Source organism: Gadus chalcogrammus, chromosome 22 (genome assembly GCF_026213295.1).
Source record: "Gadus chalcogrammus isolate NIFS_2021 chromosome 22, NIFS_Gcha_1.0, whole genome shotgun sequence".
Lineage (NCBI taxonomy): Eukaryota > Metazoa > Chordata > Actinopteri > Gadiformes > Gadidae > Gadus > Gadus chalcogrammus.
The window spans coordinates 698,820-719,094 of NC_079433.1; the positions used below are offsets into that span (position 1 = coordinate 698,820).

At 53.6% G+C, this 20,275-nt stretch overlaps 1 protein-coding gene across 1 annotated transcript in view; it reads right to left on the bottom strand.

Moving 5' to 3' along the window:
* Nucleotides 1-2,229: 2,229 nt before the first annotated feature.
* The window catches only part of LOC130376143 (uncharacterized), a 64,173-nt gene continuing 46,127 nt past the window's right edge, over nt 2,230-20,275 (bottom strand). The window contains exon 15 of the mRNA XM_056583363.1: nt 2,230-2,535. Within this exon, the coding sequence (XP_056439338.1) occupies nt 2,230-2,535 (306 nt within the window). The remainder of the gene's footprint in view (nt 2,536-20,275) is intronic.

Here is a 20,275-nt window from a genome sequence, read left to right on the forward strand (position 1 = left end):
GTTGGGGCAGCTGTGGTAGTTGTTGAGCCAGCTGTGGTAGTTGTTGGGGCAGCTGTGGTAGTTGTTGGGGCAGCTGTGGTAGTTGTTGGGGCAGCTGTGGTAGTTGTTGAGCCAGCTGTGGTAGTTGTTGGTCCAACTTTGGTAGTTATTGATCCAGCGTTGGTTTTTGTTGGGGCAGCCGTAGTAGTTGTTGGTCCTGCTGTTGTTGTTTGGCTTGATGTTGCAGTAGTTGGGCCAGCTGTGGTAGTTGTTGGTCCAGCTGTGGTAGTTGTTGTTCCAACTTTGGTAGTTGTTGGGGCAGCTGTTGTAGTTGTTGAGCCAGCTGTGGTAGTTGTTGGTCCAACTTTGGTAGTTTTTGGGGCAGCTGTGGTAGTTGTTGGGGCAGCTGTGGTAGTTGTTGGTCCAGCTGTGGTGGTAGTTGTGCCAGATGTGGTAGTTGTTGGTGCAGCGGTGGTAGTTGTTTGTCCAGCGGTGGTAGTTTTTGGGGCAGCTGTAGTAGTTGTTGGGGCAGCTGTGGTAGTTGTTGGTCCAGTGGCGATAGTTGTTGGGGCAGGTGTGGTAGTTGTTAGGGCAGCTGTGGTTATTGTTGATCCAGCTGTGGTAGTTGTTAGTCCAGCTGTGGTAGTTGTTTGGGCAGCTGTGGTAGTTGTTGGGGCAGCTGTTGTAGTTGTTGGTCCAGCGGAGGTATTTGTTGGTCCAGCTGTGGTAGTTGTTGGGGCAGCTGTGGAAGTCGTTGGTGTAGCTGTGGTAGTTGTTGATCCAGCTGTGGTAGGTGTTTGTCCAGCTGTGGTAGTTGTTAGGGCAGCTGTAGCAGTTGGCTGTCCAGCTGTGGTTGTTGTCGGTCCAGCAGTAGTGGTTGTTGGGCTAGCTGTGGTAGTTGTTGGTCCAGCTGTTGTAGTTGTGCGTCCAGTGGTGGTTGTTGTGGGGCTTGATGTTGTGGTAGTTGGGCCAGCTGTGGTAGTTGTTGGTCCTGCTGTGTTAGTCGTTGGTGCAGTTGTGGTTGTTGTTGAACCAGCGGTGGTAGTTGTTGGGGCATCTGTGGTAGTTGTTGATCCAGCTGTGGTAGTTTTTGGTCCAGCTGTGGTCGTTGTTGATCCAGCTGTGGTAGTTTTTGGTCCAGCTGTGATGGTAGTTGGGATTGATGTTGTAGTTGTTGGTTCGGCAGTGGTTGTAGTTGGGGCAGCTATTGTGGTAGTTGTGCCAGATTTTGTAGTTTTTGGTGCATCGGTGGTAGTTGTTTGTCCGGCGGTGGTAGTTGTTGGGGCAGCTATGGTAGTTGTTGGTACAGCAGTAGTGGTTGTTGGTTCAGCGGTTGTAGTTGATGTGGCAGCTGTGGTAGTTGCTGGTCCAGCAGTGGTTGTTGTTGGTCCAACGGTGGTTGTTGTCGGGCTTAATGTTGTGGTAGTTCGGCCAACAGTTGTGCCAGATGTTGTAGTTGTTGGTGCTGCGGTGGTAGTTGTTTGTCCAGCGGTGCTAGTTAATGGGGCAGCTGTGGTAGTTGTTGTGGCAGCTGTGGTAGTTGTTGGTCCAGTGGAGGTAGTTGTAGGGGCAGGTTTGACTGTTGTGTGGCTTGATGTTGCGGTAATTGGGCCAGCTGTGGTAGTCGTTGGTGCAGCTGTGGTAGTTGTTGGGGTTGCTGTGGTAGCTGTTGGGGCAGCTGTGGTAGTCGTTGGTGCAGCTGTGGTTGTTGTTGATCCAGCTGTGGTAGTCGTTGGTCCAGCTGTGGTAGTTGTTGGGGCAGTTGTGGGAGTTGTTGGTGCAGCTGTGGTTGTTGTTGGTCCAGCTGTGGTAGTTGTTGGTCCAACTGTGGTAGTTGTTCGGGCAGTTGTGGTAGTTGTTGGGGCAGCTGTGGTAGTTCTTGGTCCAGCTGTGGTTGTAGTAAGGGCAGCTGTGGTAGTTGTTGGGGCAGCTGTGGTAGTTGTTGGGGCAGCTGTGGTAGTTGTTGGGGCAGCTGTGGTAGTTGTTGGTCCAGCAGAGGTAGTTGTTGGTCCAGCTGTGGTTGTTGTCGGTCCAGCATTAGTGGTTGTTGGTCCGGCGGTGGTAGTTGTTGAGGCAGTTGTGTTTGTTGCTGGTCCAGCTGTGGTAGTTGTTGGGGCAGCTGTGGTAGTTGTTTGTCCAGCTTTGGTTGTTGTTGGGGCAGGTGTGGTAGTCGTTGGGGCAGCTATGGTTTTTGTCGATCCAGCTGTGGTAGTTGTTGTTCCAGCTGTGGTAGTTGTTGAGGCAGCTGTGCTAGTTGTTGTGGCAGCTATGGTTGTTGTTGGGGCAGCTGTGGCAGTCGTTGGGACAGTTGTGGTTGTTGTTGATCCAGCTGTGGAAGTTGTTGGTCGAGCTGTGGCAGTTGTTGGGACAGCTCTGGTAGTCGTTGGGGCAGCTGTAGTAGTTGTTCGTCCAGCGGAGGTAGTTATTGGTCCAGCTTTGGTTGTTGTCTGTCCAGCAGTAGTGGTTGTTGGTCCGGCGGTTGTAGTTGTAGGGGCAGTTGTGGTAGTTGTTGTTCCAGCTGTGGCTTTTGTAGGTCGAGCAGTGGTTGTTTTGGGCCTTAATGCTGTAATAGTTGGGTCAGTTGTGGTAGTTGTTTGTCCAGCTTTAATGGTTGTTGGGATTGATGTGGTAGTTGTTGGTCCAGGTGTGGTCGTTGTTTGTCCAGTGGTTGTGGTAGTTGGGGCAGCTCTGGTAGTCGTTGGTGCAGCTGTGGTTGTTGTTGATCCAGCTGTGGTTGTTGTTGGGGCAGCTGTGGTAGTTGTTTGTCCAGTTGTGGTAGTTGTTGGGGTAGCTGTGGTAGTTGTTGGGGCAGCTGTGGTTGTTGTCAGTCCAGCAGTAGTGGTTGTTGGGCTAGCTGTGGTAGTTGTTGGTCCAGCTGTGGTTGTTGTCGGTCCAGCAGTAGTGGTTGTTGGGCTAGCTGTGGTAGTTGTTGGTCCAGCTGTGGTAGTTGTTGGTCCAGCGGTGGTAGTTGTTGGGGTAGCTGTGGTAGTAGTTGGGACAGCTGTGGTAGTCGTTGGTCCAGCTGAGGTTGTTGTTGGTCCTGCGGTGGTTGTTGTGGGGCTTAATGTTGTGGTAGTTGGGCCAGCTGTGGTAGTTGTTTGTCCAGTTGTGGTAGTTGTTGGTCCAGCTGTGGTAGTTGTTGTTCCAGCTGTGGTAGTTGTTGTTCCAGCTGTGGTAGTGGTTGGGGCAGCTGTGGTAGTTGTTGTTCCAGCTGTGGTAGTTGTTGTTCCAGCTGTGGTAGTTGTTGGGGCAGCTGTGGTAGTTGTTGGTCCTGCAGAGGTAGTTGTTGGTCCAGCTGTAATGGTGGTTGGTCCGGTGGTGGTAGTTGTTGGGGCAGTTGGGGTTGTTGCTGTTCCAGCTGTGGTAGTTGTTGGGGCAGCTGTGGTAGTCGTTGGGGCAGCTGTGGTTGTTGTTGATCCTGCTGTGGTAGTTGTTGGTCCAGCTGTGGTAGTTGTTGGTCCAGCTGTGGTTGTTGTTGGGGCAGCTGTGGTTGTTGTTGGGGCAGCTGTGGTAGTTGTTGGGGCAGCTGTGGTAGTTGTTGGGGTAGTTGTGGTTGTTGTTGATCCAGCTGTGGTAGTTGTTGGTCCAGCTGTGGTAGTTGTTGGGGCAGCTGCGGTAGTTGTTGGGGCAGCTCTGGTAGTTGTTGGTCCAGCTGTGGTTGTTGTCGGTCCAGCAGTAGTGGTTGTTGGGCTAGCTGTCGTAGTTGTTGGTCCAGCTATGGTAGTTGTTGGTCCAGTGGTGGTAGTTGCTGGGGTAGCTGTGGTAGTAGTTGGGCCAGCTGTGGTAGTCGTTGGTCCAGCTGAGGTTGTTGTTGGTCCTGCGGTGGTTGTTGTGGGGCTTATTGTTGTGGTAGTTGGGCCAGCCGTGGTAGTTGTTTGTCCAGTTGTGGTAGTTGTTGAGGCAGGTGTGGTAGTCGTTGGGGCAGCTGTGGTTGTTGTTGTTCCAGCTGTGGTAGTTGTTGGGGCAGCTGTGGTAGTTGTTGGGGCAGCTGTGGTTGTTGTCGGTCCAGCAGTAGTGGTTGTTGGGCTAGCTGTGGTAGTTGTTGGTCCAGCTGTGGTAGTTGTTGGTCCAGCGGTGGTAGTTGTTGGGGTAGCTGTGGTAGTAGTTGGGCCAGCTGTGGTAGTCGTTGGTCCAGCTGAGGTTGTTGTTGGTCCTGCGGTGGTTGTTGTGGGGCTTATTGTTGTGGTAGTTGGGCCAGCCGTGGTAGTTGTTTGTCCAGTTGTGGTAGTTGTTGAGGCAGGTGTGGTAGTCGTTGGGGCAGCTGTGGTTGTTGTTGTTCCAGCTGTGGTAGTTGTTGGGGCAGCTGTGGTAGTTGTTGGGGCAGCTGTGGATGTTGTCGGTCCAGCAGTAGTGGTTGTTGGGCTAGCTGTGGTAGTTGTTGGTCCAGCTGTGGTAGTTGTTGGTCCAGCGGTGGTAGTTGTTGGGGTAGCTGTGGTAGTAGTTGGGCAAGCTGTGGTAGTCGTTGGTCCAGTTAAGGTTGTTGTTGGTCCTGCGGTGGTTGTTGTGGGGCTTAATGTTGTGGTAGTTGGGCCAGCTGTGGTAGTTGTTTGTCCAGTTGTGGTAGTTGTTGGTCCAGCTGTGGTAGTTGTTGGGGCAGCTGTGGTAGTTGTTGGGGCAGCTGTGGTTGTTGTTGATCCAGCTGTGGTAGTTGTTGTTCCAGCTGTGGTAGTGGTTGGGGCAGCTGTGGTAGTTGTTGTCCCAGCTATGGTAGTTGTTGTTCCAGCTGTGGTAGTTGTTGGGGCAGCTGTGGTTGTTGTTGATCCTGCTGTGGTAGTTGTTGTTCCAGCTGTGGTGGTTGTTGGGGCAGCTGTGGTAGTTGTTGGGGCAGCTGTGGTTGTTGTTGGGGCTGCTGTGGTAGTTGTTGGGGCAGCTGTGGTAGTTGTTAGTCCAGCTCTGGTAGTTGTTAGTCCAGCTCTGGTAGTTGTTGGTCCAGCTGTGGTTGTCGGTCCAGCAGTAGTGGTTGTTGGGCTAGCTGTCGTAGTTGTTGGTCCAGCTGTGGTAGTTGTTGGTCCAGCTGTGGTAGTTGTTGGTCCAGCGGTGGTAGTTATTGGTCCAGCAGAGGTAGTTGTTGGTCCAGCTGTGGTTGTTGTCGGTCCAGCAGTAGTGGTTGTTGGTCCGGCGGTGGTAGTTGTTGGGGCAGTTGTGGTTGTTGTTGTTCCAGCTGTGGTAGTTGTTGGGGCAGCTGTGGTAGTAGTTGGGGCAGCTGCGGTTGTTGTTGATCCTGCTGTGGTAGTTGTTGTTCCAGCTGTGGTGGTTGTTGGGGCAGCTGTGGTAGTTGTTGGGGCAGCTGTGGTTGTTGTTGGGGCTGCTGTGGTAGTGGTTGGGGCAGCTGTGGTAGTTGTTGTTCCAGCTGTGGTAGTTGTTGTTCCAGCTGTGGTGGTTGTTGGGGCAGCTGTGGTTGTTGTTGATCCTGCTGTGGTAGTTGTTATTCCAGCAGTGGTGGTTGTTGGGGCAGCTGTGGTAGTTGTTGGGGCAGCTGTGGTTGTTGTTGGGGCTGCTGTGGTAGTTGTTGGGGCAGCTGTGGTAGTTGTTGGGGCTGCTGTGGTAGTTGTTAGTCCAGCTCTGGTAGTTGTTGGTCCAGCTGTGGTTGTCGGTCCAGCAGTAGTGGTTGTTGGGCTAGCTGTGGTAGTTGTTGGTCCAGCTGTGGTAGTTGTTGGTCCAGCTGTGGTAGTTGTTGGTCCAGCGGTGGTAGTTGTTGGTCCAGCAGAGGTAGTTGTTGGTCCAGCTGTGGTTGTTGTCGGTCCAGCAGTAGTGGTTGTTGGTCCGGCGGTGGTAGTTGTTGGGGCAGTTGTGGTTGTTGTTGTTCCAGCTGTGGTAGTTGTTGGGGCAGCTGTGGTAGTAGTTGGGGCAGCTGCGGTTGTTGTTGATCCTGCTGTGGTAGTTGTTGTTCCAGCTGTGGTGGTTGTTGGGGCAGCTGTGGTAGTTGTTGGGGCAGCTGTGGTTGTTGTTGGGGCTGCTGTGGTAGTTGTTGGTGCAGCTGTGGTAGTCGTTGGGGTAGCTGTGGTTGTTGTTGATCCAGCTGTGGTAGTTGTTGGTCCAGCTGTGGTAGTTGTTGGTCCAGCTGTGGTAGTTGTTGGGGCAGCTGTGGTAGTTATTGGTCCACCTGTGGTAGTTGTTGGTCCAGCTGTGATTGTTGTCGGTCCAGCAGTAGTGGTTGTTGGGCTAGCTGTGGTGGTCGTTGGGCCAGCTGTGGTTGCTGTTGATCCTGCTGTGGTACTTGTTGTTCCAGCTGTGGTAGTTGTTGGGGCAGCTCTGGTAGTTGTTGGGGCAGCTGTGGTTGTTGTTGGGGCAGCTGTGGTAGTCGTTGGGGTAGCTGTGGTTGTTGTTGATCCAGCTGTGGTAGTTGTTGGTCCAGCTGTGGTAGTTGTTGGGGCAGCTGTGGTAGTTGTTGTGGCAGCTCTGGTAGTTGTTGGTCCAGCTGTGGTTGTTGTCGGTCCAGCAGTAGTGGTTGTTGGGCTAGCTGTGGTAGTTGTTGGTCCAGCTGTGGTAGTTGTTGGTCCAGCGGTGGTAGTTGTTGGGGTAGCTGTGGTAGTAGTTGGGCCAGCTGTGGTAGTCGTTGGTCCAGCTGAGGTTGTTGTTGGTCCTGTGGTGGTTGTTGTGGGGCTTAATGTTGTGGTAGTTGGGCCAGCTGTGGTAGTTGTTTGTCCAGTTGTGGTAGTTGTTGGTCCAGCTGTGGTAGTTGTTGTTCCAGCTGTGGTAGTTGTTGTTCCAGCTGTGGTAGTTGTTGTTCCAGCTGTGGTAGTTGTTGGGGCAGCTGTGGTAGTCGTTGGGGCAGCTGTGGTTGTTGTTGATCCAGCTGTGGTAGTTGTTGTTCCAGCTGTGGTAGTGGTTGGGGCAGCTGTGGTAGTTGTTGTTCCAGCTGTGGTAGTTGTTGTTCCAGCTGTGGTAGTTGTTGGGGCAGCTGTGGTAGTTGTTGGTCCTGCAGAGGTAGTTGTTGGTCCAGCTGTAATGGTGGTTGGTCCGGTGGTGGTAGTTGTTGGGGCAGTTGTGGTTGTTGCTGTTCCAGCTGTGGTAGTTGTTGGGGCAGCTGTGGTAGTCGTTGGGGCAGCTGTGGTTGTTGTTGATCCTGCTGTGGTAGTTGTTGGTCCAGCTGTGGTAGTTGTTGGTCCAGCTGTGGTTGTTGTTGGGGCAGCTGTGGTTGTTGTTGGGGCAGCTGTGGTAGTTGTCGGGGCAGCTGTGGTAGTTGTTGGGGTAGTTGTGGTTGTTGTTGATCCAGCTGTGGTAGTTGTTGGTCCAGCTGTGGTAGTTGTTGGGGCAGCTGCGGTAGTTGTTGGGGCAGCTCTGGTAGTTGTTGGTCCAGCTGTGGTTGTTGTCGGTCCAGCAGTAGTGGTTGTTGGGCTAGCTGTCGTAGTTGTTGGTCCAGCTATGGTAGTTGTTGGTCCAGTGGTGGTAGTTGCTGGGGTAGCTGTGGTAGTAGTTGGGCCAGCTGTGGTAGTCGTTGGTCCAGCTGAGGTTGTTGTTGGTCCTGCGGTGGTTGTTGTGGGGCTTATTGTTGTGGTAGTTGGGCCAGCCGTGGTAGTTGTTTGTCCAGTTGTGGTAGTTGTTGAGGCAGGTGTGGTAGTCGTTGGGGCAGCTGTGGTTGTTGTTGTTCCAGCTGTGGTAGTTGTTGGGGCAGCTGTGGTAGTTGTTGGGGCAGCTGTGGTTGTTGTCGGTCCAGCAGTAGTGGTTGTTGGGCTAGCTGTGGTAGTTGTTGGTCCAGCTGTGGTAGTTGTTGGTCCAGCGGTGGTAGTTGTTGGGGTAGCTGTGGTAGTAGTTGGGCCAGCTGTGGTAGTCGTTGGTCCAGTTAAGGTTGTTGTTGGTCCTGCGGTGGTTGTTGTGGGGCTTAATGTTGTGGTAGTTGGGCCAGCTGTGGTAGTTGTTTGTCCAGTTGTGGTAGTTGTTGTTCCAGCTGTGGTAGTTGTTGGGGCAGCTGTGGTAGTTGTTGGGGCAGCTGTGGTTGTTGTTGATCCAGCTGTGGTAGTTGTTGTTCCAGCTGTGGTAGTGGTTGGGGCAGCTGTGGTAGTTGTTGTTCCAGCTGTGGTAGTTGTTGTTCCAGCTGTGGTAGTTGTTGGGGCAGCTGTGGTTGTTGTTGATCCTGCTGTGGTAGTTGTTGTTCCAGCTGTGGTGGTTGTTGGGGCAGCTGTGGTAGTTGTTGGGGCAGCTGTGGTTGTTGTTGGGGCTGCTGTGGTAGTTGTTGGGGCAGCTGTGGTAGTTGTTAGTCCAGCTCTGGTAGTTGTTAGTCCAGCTCTGGTAGTTGTTGGTCCAGCTGTGGTTGTCGGTCCAGCAGTAGTGGTTGTTGGGCTAGCTGTCGTAGTTGTTGTTCCAGCTGTGGTAGTTGTTGGTCCAGCTGTGGTAGTTGTTGGTCCAGCGGTGGTAGTTGTTGGTCCAGCAGAGGTAGTTGTTGGTCCAGCTGTGGTTGTTGTCGGTCCAGCAGTAGTGGTTGTTGGTCCGGCGGTGGTAGTTGTTGGGGCAGTTGTGGTTGTGGTTGTTCCAGCTGTGGTAGTTGTTGGGGCAGCTGTGGTAGTAGTTGGGGCAGCTGCGGTTGTTGTTGATCCTGCTGTGGTAGTTGTTGTTCCAGCTGTGGTGGTTGTTGGGGCAGCTGTGGTAGTTGTTGGGGCAGCTGTGGTTGTTGTTGGGGCTGCTGTGGTAGTGGTTGGGGCAGCTGTGGTAGTTGTTGTTCCAGCTGTGGTAGTTGTTGTTCCAGCTGTGGTAGTTGTTGGGGCAGCTGTGGTTGTTGTTGATCCTGCTGTGGTAGTTGTTGTTCCAGCTGTGGTGGTTGTTGGGGCAGCTGTGGTAGTTGTTGGGGCAGCTGTGGTTGTTGTTGGCGCTGCTGTGGTAGTTGTTGGGGCAGCTGTGGTAGTTGTTGGGGCTGCTGTGGTAGTTGTTAGTCCAGCTCTGGTAGTTGTTGGTCCAGCTGTGGTTGTCGGTCCAGCAGTAGTGGTTGTTGGGCTAGCTGTGGTAGTTGTTGGTCCAGCTGTGGTAGTTGTTGGTCCAGCTGTGGTAGTTGTTGGTCCAGCGGTGGTAGTTGTTGGTCCAGCAGAGGTAGTTGTTGGTCCAGCTGTGGTTGTTGTCGGTCCAGCAGTAGTGGTTGTTGGTCCGGCGGTGGTAGTTGTTGGGGCAGTTGTGGTTGTTGTTGTTCCAGCTGTGGTAGTTGTTGGGGCAGCTGTGGTAGTAGTTGGGGCAGCTGCGGTTGTTGTTGATCCTGCTGTGGTAGTTGTTGTTCCAGCTGTGGTGGTTGTTGGGGCAGCTGTGGTAGTTGTTGGGGCAGCTGTGGTTGTTGTTGGGGCTGCTGTGGTAGTTGTTGGGGCAGCTGTGGTAGTCGTTGGGGTAGCTGTGGTTGTTGTTGATCCAGCTGTGGTAGTTGTTGGTCCAGCTGTGGTAGTTGTTGGTCCAGCTGTGGTAGTTGTTGGGGCAGCTGTGGTAGTTGTTGGTCCACCTGTGGTAGTTGTTGGTCCAGCTGTGATTGTTGTCGGTCCAGCAGTAGTGGTTGTTGGGCTAGCTGTGGTGGTCGTTGGGCCAGCTGTGGTTGTTGTTGATCCTGCTGTGGTACTTGTTGTTCCAGCTGTGGTAGTTGTTGGGGCAGCTGTGGTAGTTGTTGGGGCAGCTGTGGTTGTTGTTGGGGCAGCTGTGGTAGTCGTTGGGGTAGCTGTGGTTGTTGTTGATCCAGCTGTGGTAGTTGTTGGTCCAGCTGTGGTAGTTGTTGGGGCAGCTGTGGTAGTTGTTGTGTCTGCTCTGGTAGTTGTTGGTCCAGCTGTGGTTGTTGTCGGTCCAGCAGTAGTGGTTGTTGGGCTAGCTGTGGTAGTTGTTGGTCCAGCTGTGGTTGTTGTTGATCCTGCTGTGGTAGTTGTTGTTCCAGCTGTGGTGGTTGTTGGGGCAGCTGTGGTAGTTGTTGGGGCAGCTGTGGTTGTTGTTGGGGCTGCTGTGGTAGTTGTTGGGGCAGCTGTGGTAGTTGTTAGTCCAGCTCTGGTAGTTGTTAGTCCAGCTCTGGTAGTTGTTGGTCCAGCTGTGGTTGTCGGTCCAGCAGTAGTGGTTGTTGGGCTAGCTGTCGTAGTTGTTGGTCCAGCTGTGGTAGTTGTTGGTCCAGCTGTGGTAGTTGTTGGTCCAGCGGTGGTAGTTGTTGGTCCAGCAGAGGTAGTTGTTGGTCCAGCTGTGGTTGTTGTCGGTCCAGCAGTAGTGGTTGTTGGTCCGGCGGGTGGTAGTTGTTGGGGCAGTTGTGGTTGTTGTTGTTCCAGCTGTGGTAGTTGTTGGGGCAGCTGTGGTAGTAGTTGGGGCAGCTGCGGTTGTTGTTGATCCTGCTGTGGTAGTTGTTGTTCCAGCTGTGGTGGTTGTTGGGGCAGCTGTGGTAGTTGTTGGGGCAGCTGTGGTTGTTGTTGGGGCTGCTGTGGTAGTGGTTGGGGCAGCTGTGGTAGTTGTTGTTCCAGCTGTGGTAGTTGTTGTTCCAGCTGTGGTAGTTGTTGGGGCAGCTGTGGTTGTTGTTGATCCTGCTGTGGTAGTTGTTGTTCCAGCTGTGGTGGTTGTTGGGGCAGCTGTGGTAGTTGTTGGGGCAGCTGTGGTTGTTGTTGGCGCTGCTGTGGTAGTTGTTGGGGCAGCTGTGGTAGTTGTTGGGGCTGCTGTGGTAGTTGTTAGTCCAGCTCTGGTAGTTGTTGGTCCAGCTGTGGTTGTCGGTCCAGCAGTAGTGGTTGTTGGGCTAGCTGTGGTAGTTGTTGGTCCAGCTGTGGTAGTTGTTGGTCCAGCTGTGGTAGTTGTTGGTCCAGCGGTGGTAGTTGTTGGTCCAGCAGAGGTAGTTGTTGGTCCAGCTGTGGTTGTTGTCGGTCCAGCAGTAGTGGTTGTTGGTCCGGCGGTGGTAGTTGTTGGGGCAGTTGTGGTTGTTGTTGTTCCAGCTGTGGTAGTTGTTGGGGCAGCTGTGGTAGTAGTTGGGGCAGCTGCGGTTGTTGTTGATCCTGCTGTGGTAGTTGTTGTTCCAGCTGTGGTGGTTGTTGGGGCAGCTGTGGTAGTTGTTGGGGCAGCTGTGGTTGTTGTTGGGGCTGCTGTGGTAGTTGTTGGGGCAGCTGTGGTAGTCGTTGGGGTAGCTGTGGTTGTTGTTGATCCAGCTGTGGTAGTTGTTGGTCCAGCTGTGGTAGTTGTTGGTCCAGCTGTGGTAGTTGTTGGGGCAGCTGTGGTAGTTGTTGGTCCACCTGTGGTAGTTGTTGGTCCAGCTGTGATTGTTGTCGGTCCAGCAGTAGTGGTTGTTGGGCTAGCTGTGGTGGTCGTTGGGCCAGCTGTGGTTGTTGTTGATCCTGCTGTGGTACTTGTTGTTCCAGCTGTGGTAGTTGTTGGGGCAGCTGTGGTAGTTGTTGGGGCAGCTGTGGTTGTTGTTGGGGCAGCTGTGGTAGTCGTTGGGGTAGCTGTGGTTGTTGTTGATCCAGCTGTGGTAGTTGTTGGTCCAGCTGTGGTAGTTGTTGGGGCAGCTGTGGTAGTTGTTGTGGCAGCTCTGGTAGTTGTTGGTCCAGCTGTGGTTGTTGTCGGTCCAGCAGTAGTGGTTGTTGGGCTAGCTGTGGTAGTTGTTGGTCCAGCTGTGGTAGTTGTTGGTCCAGCGGTGGTAGTTGTTGGGGTAGCTGTGGTAGTAGTTGGGCCAGCTGTGGTAGTCGTTGGTCCAGCTGAGGTTGTTGTTGGTCCTGTGGTGGTTGTTGTGGGGCTTAATGTTGTGGTAGTTGGGCCAGCTGTGGTAGTTGTTTGTCCAGTTGTGGTAGTTGTTGGTCCAGCTGTGGTAGTTGTTGTTCCAGCTGTGGTAGTTGTTGTTCCAGCTGTGGTAGTTGTTGTTCCAGCTGTGGTAGTTGTTGGGGCAGCTGTGGTAGTCGTTGGGGCAGCTGTGGTTGTTGTTGATCCAGCTGTGGTAGTTGTTGTTCCAGCTGTGGTAGTGGTTGGGGCAGCTGTGGTAGTTGTTGTTCCAGCTGTGGTAGTTGTTGTTCCAGCTGTGGTAGTTGTTGGGGCAGCTGTGGTAGTTGTTGGTCCTGCAGAGGTAGTTGTTGGTCCAGCTGTAATGGTGGTTGGTCCGGTGGTGGTAGTTGTTGGGGCAGTTGTGGTTGTTGCTGTTCCAGCTGTGGTAGTTGTTGGGGCAGCTGTGGTAGTCGTTGGGGCAGCTGTGGTTGTTGTTGATCCTGCTGTGGTAGTTGTTGGTCCAGCTTTGGTAGTTGTTTGTCCAGCTGTGGTTGTTGTTGGGGCGGCTGTGGTTGTTGTTGGGGCAGCTGTGGTAGTTGTTGGGGCAGCTGTGGTAGTTGTTGGGGTAGTTGTGGTTGTTGTTGATCCAGCTGTGGTAGTTGTTGGTCCAGCTGTGGTAGTTGTTGGGGCAGCTGCGGTAGTTGTTGGGGCAGCTCTGGTAGTTGTTGGTCCAGCTGTGGTTGTTGTCGGTCCAGCAGTAGTGGTTGTTGGGCTAGCTGTCGTAGTTGTTGGTCCAGCTATGGTAGTTGTTGGTCCAGTGGTGGTAGTTGCTGGGGTAGCTGTGGTAGTAGTTGGGCCAGCTGTGGTAGTCGTTGGTCCAGCTGAGGTTGTTGTTGGTCCTGCGGTGGTTGTTGTGGGGCTCATTGTTGTGGTAGTTGGGCCAGCCGTGGTAGTTGTTTGTCCAGTTGTGGTAGTTGTTGAGGCAGGTGTGGTAGTCGTTGGGGCAGCTGTGGTTGTTGTTGTTCCAGCTGTGGTAGTTGTTGTTCCAGCTGTGGTAGTTGTTGGGGCAGCTGTGGTAGTCGTTGGGGCAGCTGTGGTTGTTGTTGATCCAGCTGTGGTAGTTGTTGTTCCAGCTGTGGTAGTGGTTGGGGCAGCTGTGGTAGTTGTTGTTCCAGCTGTGGTAGTTGTTGTTCCAGCTGTGGTAGTTGTTGGGGCAGCTGTGGTAGTTGTTGGTCCTGCAGAGGTAGTTGTTGGTCCAGCTGTAATGGTGGTTGGTCCGGTGGTGGTAGTTGTTGGGGCAGTTGTGGTTGTTGCTGTTCCAGCTGTGGTAGTTGTTGGGGCAGCTGTGGTAGTCGTTGGGGCAGCTGTGGTTGTTGTTGATCCTGCTGTGGTAGTTGTTGGTCCAGCTTTGGTAGTTGTTTGTCCAGCTGTGGTTGTTGTTGGGGCGGCTGTGGTTGTTGTTGGGGCAGCTGTGGTAGTTGTTGGGGCAGCTGTGGTAGTTGTTGGGGTAGTTGTGGTTGTTGTTGATCCAGCTGTGGTAGTTGTTGGTCCAGCTGTGGTAGTTGTTGGGGCAGCTGCGGTAGTTGTTGGGGCAGCTCTGGTAGTTGTTGGTCCAGCTGTGGTTGTTGTCGGTCCAGCAGTAGTGGTTGTTGGGCTAGCTGTCGTAGTTGTTGGTCCAGCTATGGTAGTTGTTGGTCCAGTGGTGGTAGTTGCTGGGGTAGCTGTGGTAGTAGTTGGGCCAGCTGTGGTAGTCGTTGGTCCAGCTGAGGTTGTTGTTGGTCCTGCGGTGGTTGTTGTGGGGCTCATTGTTGTGGTAGTTGGGCCAGCCGTGGTAGTTGTTTGTCCAGTTGTGGTAGTTGTTGAGGCAGGTGTGGTAGTCGTTGGGGCAGCTGTGGTTGTTGTTGTTCCAGCTGTGGTAGTTGTTGGGGCAGCTGTGGTAGTTGTTGGGGCAGCTGTGGTTGTTGTCGGTCCAGCAGTAGTGGTTGTTGGGCTAGCTGTGGTAGTTGTTGGTCCAGCTGTGGTAGTTGTTGGTCCAGCGGTGGTAGTTGTTGGGGTAGCTGTGGTAGTAGTTGGGCCAGCTGTGGTAGTCGTTGGTCCAGTTAAGGTTGTTGTTGGTCCTGCGGTGGTTGTTGTGGGGCTTAATGTTGTGGTAGTTGGGCCAGCTGTGGTAGTTGTTTGTCCAGTTGTGGTAGTTGTTGGTCCAGCTGTGGTAGTTGTTGGGGCAGCTGTGGTAGTTGTTGGGGCAGCTGTGGTTGTTGTTGATCCAGCTGTGGTAGTTGTTGTTCCAGCTGTGGTAGTGGTTGGGGCAGCTGTGGTAGTTGTTGTTCCAGCTGTGGTAGTTGTTGTTCCAGCTGTGGTAGTTGTTGGGGCAGCTGTGGTTGTTGTTGATCCTGCTGTGGTAGTTGTTGTTCCAGCTGTGGTGGTTGTTGGGGCAGCTGTGGTAGTTATTGGGGCAGCTGTGGTTGTTGTTGGGGCTGCTGTGGTAGTTGTTGGGGCAGCTGTGGTAGTTGTTAGTCCAGCTCTGGTAGTTGTTAGTCCAGCTCTGGTAGTTGTTGGTCCAGCTGTGGTTGTCGGTCCAGCAGTAGTGGTTGTTGGGCTAGCTGTCGTAGTTGTTGGTCCAGCTGTGGTAGTTGTTGGTCCAGCTGTGGTAGTTGTTGGTCCAGCGGTGGTAGTTGTTGGTCCAGCAGAGGTAGTTGTTGGTCCAGCTGTGGTTGTTGTCGGTCCAGCAGTAGTGGTTGTTGGTCCGGCGGTGGTAGTTGTTGGGGCAGTTGTGGTTGTTGTTGTTCCAGCTGTGGTAGTTGTTGGGGCAGCTGTGGTAGTAGTTGGGGCAGCTGCGGTTGTTGTTGATCCTGCTGTGGTAGTTGTTGTTCCAGCTGTGGTGGTTGTTGGGGCAGCTGTGGTAGTTGTTGGGGCAGCTGTGGTTGTCGTTGGGGCTGCTGTGGTAGTGGTTGGGGCAGCTGTGGTAGTTGTTGTTCCAGCTGTGGTAGTTGTTGTTCCAGCTGTGGTAGTTGTTGGGGCAGCTGTGGTTGTTGTTGATCCTGCTGTGGTAGTTGTTGTTCCAGCTGTGGTGGTTGTTGGGGCAGCTGTGGTAGTTGTTGGGGCAGCTGTGGTTGTTGTTGGGGCTGCTGTGGTAGTTGTTGGGGCAGCTGTGGTAGTTGTTGGGGCTGCTGTGGTAGTTGTTAGTCCAGCTCTGGTAGTTGTTGGTCCAGCTGTGGTTGTCGGTCCAGCAGTAGTGGTTGTTGGGCTAGCTGTGGTAGTTGTTGGTCCAGCTGTGGTAGTTGTTGGTCCAGCTGTGGTAGTTGTTGGTCCAGCGGTGGTAGTTGTTGGTCCAGCAGAGGTAGTTGTTGGTCCAGCTGTGGTTGTTGTCGGTCCAGCAGTAGTGGTTGTTGGTCCGGCGGTGGTAGTTGTTGGGGCAGTTGTGGTTGTTGTTGTTCCAGCTGTGGTAGTTGTTGGGGCAGCTGTGGTAGTAGTTGGGGCAGCTGCGGTTGTTGTTGATCCTGCTGTGGTAGTTGTTGTTCCAGCTGTGGTGGTTGTTGGGGCAGCTGTGGTAGTTGTTGGGGCAGCTGTGGTTGTTGTTGGGGCTGCTGTGGTAGTTGTTGGGGCAGCTGTGGTAGTCGTTGGGGTAGCTGTGGTTGTTGTTGATCCAGCTGTGGTAGTTGTTGGTCCAGCTGTGGTAGTTGTTGGTCCAGCTGTGGTAGTTGTTGGGGCAGCTGTGGTAGTTGTTGGTCCACCTGTGGTAGTTGTTGGTCCAGCTGTGATTGTTGTCGGTCCAGCAGTAGTGGTTGTTGGGCTAGCTGTGGTGGTCGTTGGGCCAGCTGTGGTTGTTGTTGATCCTGCTGTGGTACTTGTTGTTCCAGCTGTGGTAGTTGTTGGGGCAGCTGTGGTAGTTGTTGGGGCAGCTGTGGTTGTTGTTGGGGCAGCTGTGGTAGTCGTTGGGGTAGCTGTGGTTGTTGTTGATCCAGCTGTGGTAGTTGTTGGTCCAGCTGTGGTAGTTGTTGGGGCAGCTGTGGTAGTTGTTGTGGCAGCTCTGGTAGTTGTTGGTCCAGCTGTGGTTGTTGTCGGTCCAGCAGTAGTGGTTGTTGGGCTAGCTGTGGTAGTTGTTGGTCCAGCTGTGGTAGTTGTTGGTCCAGCGGTGGTAGTTGTTGGGGTAGCTGTGGTAGTAGTTGGGGCAGCTGTGGTAGTAGTTGGGGCAGCTGTGGTTGTTGTTGATCCTGCTGTGGTACTTGTTGTTCCAGCTGTGGTAGTTGTTGGGGCAGCTGTGGTAGTTGTTGGGGCAGCTGTGGTTGTTGTTGGGGCAGCTGTGGTAGTCGTTGGGGTAGCTGTGGTTGTTGTTGATCCAGCTGTGGTAGTTGTTGGTCCAGCTGTGGTAGTTGTTGGGGCAGCTGTGGTAGTTGTTGTGGCAGCTCTGGTAGTTGTTGGTCCAGCTGTGGTTGTTGTCGGTCCAGCAGTAGTGGTTGTTGTGCTAGCTGTGGTAGTTGTTGGTCCAGCTGTGGTAGTTGTTGGTCCAGCGGTGGTAGTTGTTGGGGTAGCTGTGGTAGTAGTTGGGCCAGCTGTGGTAGTCGTTGGTCCAGCTGAGGTTGTTGTTGGTCCTGTGGTGGTTGTTGTGGGGCTTAATGTTGTGGTAGTTGGGCCAGCTGTGGTAGTTGTTTGTCCAGTTGTGGTAGTTGTTGGTCCAGCTGTGGTAGTTGTTGTTCCAGCTGTGGTAGTTGTTGTTCCAGCTGTGGTAGTTGTTGGGGCAGCTGTGGTAGTCGTTGGGGCAGCTGTGGTTGTTGTTGATCCAGCTGTGGTAGTTGTTGTTCCAGCTGTGGTAGTGGTTGGGGCAGCTGTGGTAGTTGTTGTTCCAGCTGTGGTAGTTGTTGTTCCAGCTGTGGTAGTTGTTGGGGCAGCTGTGGTAGTTGTTGGTCCTGCAGAGGTAGTTGTTGGTCCAGCTGTAATGGTGGTTGGTCCGGTGGTGGTAGTTGTTGGGGCAGTTGTGGTTGTTACTGTTCCAGCTGTGGTAGTTGTTGGGGCAGCTGTGGTAGTCGTTGGGGCAGCTGTGGTTGTTGTTGATCCTGCTGTGGTAGTTGTTGGTCCAGCTGTGGTAGTTGTTGGTCCAGCTGTGGTTGTTGTTGGGGCGGCTGTGGTTGTTGTTGGGGCAGCTGTGGTAGTTGTTGGGGCAGCTGTGGTAGTTGTTGGGGTAGTTGTGGTTGTTGTTGATCCAGCTGTGGTAGTTGTTGGTCCAGCTGTGGTAGTTGTTGGGGCAGCTGCGGTAGTTGTTGGGGCAGCTCTGGTAGTTGTTGGTCCAGCTGTGGTTGTTGTCGGTCCAGCAGTAGTGGTTGTTGGGCTAGCTGTCGTAGTTGTTGGTCCAGCTATGGTAGTTGTTGGTCCAGTGGTGGTAGTTGCTGGGGTAGCTGTGGTAGTAGTTGGGCCAGCTGTGGTAGTCGTTGGTCCAGCTGAGGTTGTTGTTGGTCCTGCGGTGGTTGTTGTGGGGCTTATTGTTGTGGTAGTTGGGCCAGCCGTGGTAGTTGTTTGTCCAGTTGTGGTAGTTGTTGAGGCAGGTGTGGTAGTCGTTGGGGCAGCTGTGGTTGTTCTTGTTCCAGCTGTGGTAGTTGTTGGGGCAGCTGTGGTAGTTGTTGGGGCAGCTGTGGTTGTTGTCGGTCCAGCAGTAGTGGTTGTTGGGCTAGCTGTGGTAGTTGTTGGTCCAGCTGTGGTAGTTGTTGGTCCAGCGGTGGTAGTTGTTGGGGTAGCTGTGGTAGTAGTTGGGCCAGCTGTGGTAGTCGTTGGTCCAGTTAAGGTTGTTGTTGGTCCTGCGGTGGTTGTTGTGGGGCTTAATGTTGTGGTAGTTGGGCCAGCTGTGGTAGTTGTTTGTCCAGTTGTGGTAGTTGTTGGTCCAGCTGTGGTAGTTGTTGGGGCAGCTGTGGTAGTTGTTGGGGCAGCTGTGGTTGTTGTTGATCCAGCTGTGGTAGTTGTTGTTCCAGCTGTGGTAGTGGTTGGGGCAGCTGTGGTAGTTGTTGTTCCAGCTGTGGTAGTTGTTGTTCCAGCTGTGGTAGTTGTTGGGGCAGCTGTGGTTGTTGTTGATCCTGCTGTGGTAGTTGTTGTTCCAGCTGTGGTGGTTGTTGGGGCAGCTGTGGTAGTTGTTGGGGCAGCTGTGGTTGTTGTTGGGGCTGCTGTGGTAGTTGTTGGGGCAGCTGTGGTAGTTGTTAGTCCAGCTCTGGTAGTTGTTAGTCCAGCTCTGGTAGTTGTTGGTCCAGCTGTGGTTGTCGGTCCAGCAGTAGTGGTTGTTGGGCTAGCTGTCGTAGTTGTTGGTCCAGCTGTGGTAGTTGTTGGTCCAGCTGTGGTAGTTGTTGGTCCAGCGGTGGTAGTTGTTGGTCCAGCAGAGGTAGTTGTTGGTCCAGCTGTGGTTGTTGTCGGTCCAGCAGTAGTGGTTGTTGGTCCGGCGGTGGTAGTTGTTGGGGCAGTTGTGGTTGTTGTTGTTCCAGCTGTGGTAGTTGTTGGGGCAGCTGTGGTAGTAGTTGGGGCAGCTGCGGTTGTTGTTGATCCTGCTGTGGTAGTTGTTGTTCCAGCTGTGGTGGTTGTTGGGGCAGCTGTGGTAGTTGTTGGGGCAGCTGTGGTTGTTGTTGGGGCTGCTGTGGTAGTGGTTGGGGCAGCTGTGGTAGTTGTTGTTCCAGCTGTGGTAGTTGTTGTTCCAGCTGTGGTAGTTGTTGGGGCAGATGTGGTTGTTGTTGATCCTGCTGTGGTAGTTGTTGTTCCAGCTGTGGTGGTTGTTGGGGCAGCTGTGGTAGTTGTTGGGGCAGCTGTGGTTGTTGTTGGGGCTGCTGTGGTAGTTGTTGGGGCAGCTGTGGTAGTTGTTGGGGCTGCTGTGGTAGTTGTTAGTCCAGCTCTGGTAGTTGTTGGTCCAGCTGTGGTTGTCGGTCCAGCAGTAGTGGTTGTTGGGCTAGCTGTGGTAGTTGTTGGTCCAGCTGTGGTAGTTGTTGGTCCAGCTGTGGTAGTTGTTGGTCCAGCGGTGGTAGTTGTTGGTCCAGCAGAGGTAGTTGTTGGTCCAGCTGTGGTTGTTGTCGGTCCAGCAGTAGTGGTTGTTGGTCCGGCGGTGGTAGTTGTTGGGGCAGTTGTGGTTGTTGTTGTTCCAGCTGTGGTAGTTGTTGGGGCAGCTGTGGTAGTAGTTGGGGCAGCTGCGGTTGTTGTTGATCCTGCTGTGGTAGTTGTTGTTCCAGCTGTGGTGGTTGTTGGGGCAGCTGTGGTAGTTGTTGGGGCAGCTGTGGTTGTTGTTGGGGCTGCTGTGGTAGTTGTTGGGGCAGCTGTGGTAGTCGTTGGGGTAGCTGTGGTTGTTGTTGATCCAGCTGTGGTAGTTGTTGGTCCAGCTGTGGTAGTTGTTGGTCCAGCTGTGGTAGTTGTTGGGGCAGCTGTGGTAGTTGTTGGTCCACCTGTGGTAGTTGTTGGTCCAGCTGTGATTGTTGTCGGTCCAGCAGTAGTGGTTGTTGGGCTAGCTGTGGTGGTCGTTGGGCCAGCTGTGGTTGTTGTTGATCCTGCTGTGGTACTTGTTGTTCCAGCTGTGGTAGTTGTTGGGGCAGCTGTGGTAGTTGTTGGGGCAGCTGTGGTTGTTGTTGGGGCAGCTGTGGTAGTTGTTGGGGTAGCTGTGGTTGTTGTTGATCCAGCTGTGGTAGTTGTTGGTCCAGCTGTGGTAGTTGTTGGGGCAGCTGTGGTAGTTGTTGTGGCAGCTCTGGTAGTTGTTGGTCCAGCTGTGGTTGTTGTCGGTCCAGCAGTAGTGGTTGTTGGGCTAGCTGTGGTAGTTGTTGGTCCAGCTGTGGTAGTTGTTGGTCCAGCTGTGGTAGTTGTTGGTCCAGCGGTGGTAGTTGTTGGTCCAGCAGAGGTAGTTGTTGGTCCAGCTGTGGTTGTTGTCGGTCCAGCAGTAGCGGTTGTTGGTCCGGCGGTGGGAGTTGTTGGGGCAGTTGTGGTTGTTGTTGTTCCAGCTGTGGTAGTTGTTGGGGCAGCTGTGGTAGTAGTTGGGGCAGCTGCGGTAGTAATTGGGGCAGCTGTGGTAGTTGTTGTTCCAGCTGTGGTGGTTGTTGGGGCAGCTGTGGTAGTAGTTGGGGCAGCTGCGGTAGTAATTGGGGCAGCTGTGGTAGTAGTTGGGGCAGCAGTGGTAGTAGTTGGGGCAGCTGTTGTTGTTGTTGATCCTGCTGTGGTAGTTTTTGTTCCAGCTGTGGTAGTTGTTGGGGCAGCTGTGGTAGTTGTTGGGGCAGCTGTGGTTGTTGTTGGGGCAGCTGTGGTAGTTGTTGGTCCAGCTGTGGTAGTTGTTGGGGCAGCTGTGGTAGTTGTTGGGGCGGCTCTGGTAGTTGTTGGTCCAGCTGTGGTTGTTGTCGGTCCAGCAGTAGTGGTTGCTGGGCTAGCTGTGGTAGTTTTTGTTCCAGCTGTGGTAGTTGTTGGGGCAGCTGTGGTAGTTGTTGGGGCAGCTGTGGTAGTTGTTGGTCCAGCTGTGGTAGTTGTTGGTCCAGCTGTGGTAGTTGTTGGGGCAGCTGTGGTAGTTGTTGGGGCGGCTCTGGTAGTTGTTGGTCCAGCTGTGGTTGTTGTCGGTCCAGCAGTAGTGGTTGTTGGGCTAGCTGTGGTAGTTTTTGGGGCAGCGGTGGTAGTTGTTGGTCCAGCTGTGGTTGTTGTCGGTCCAGCAGTAGTGGTTGTTGGGCTAGCTGTGGTAGTTGTTGGGGCA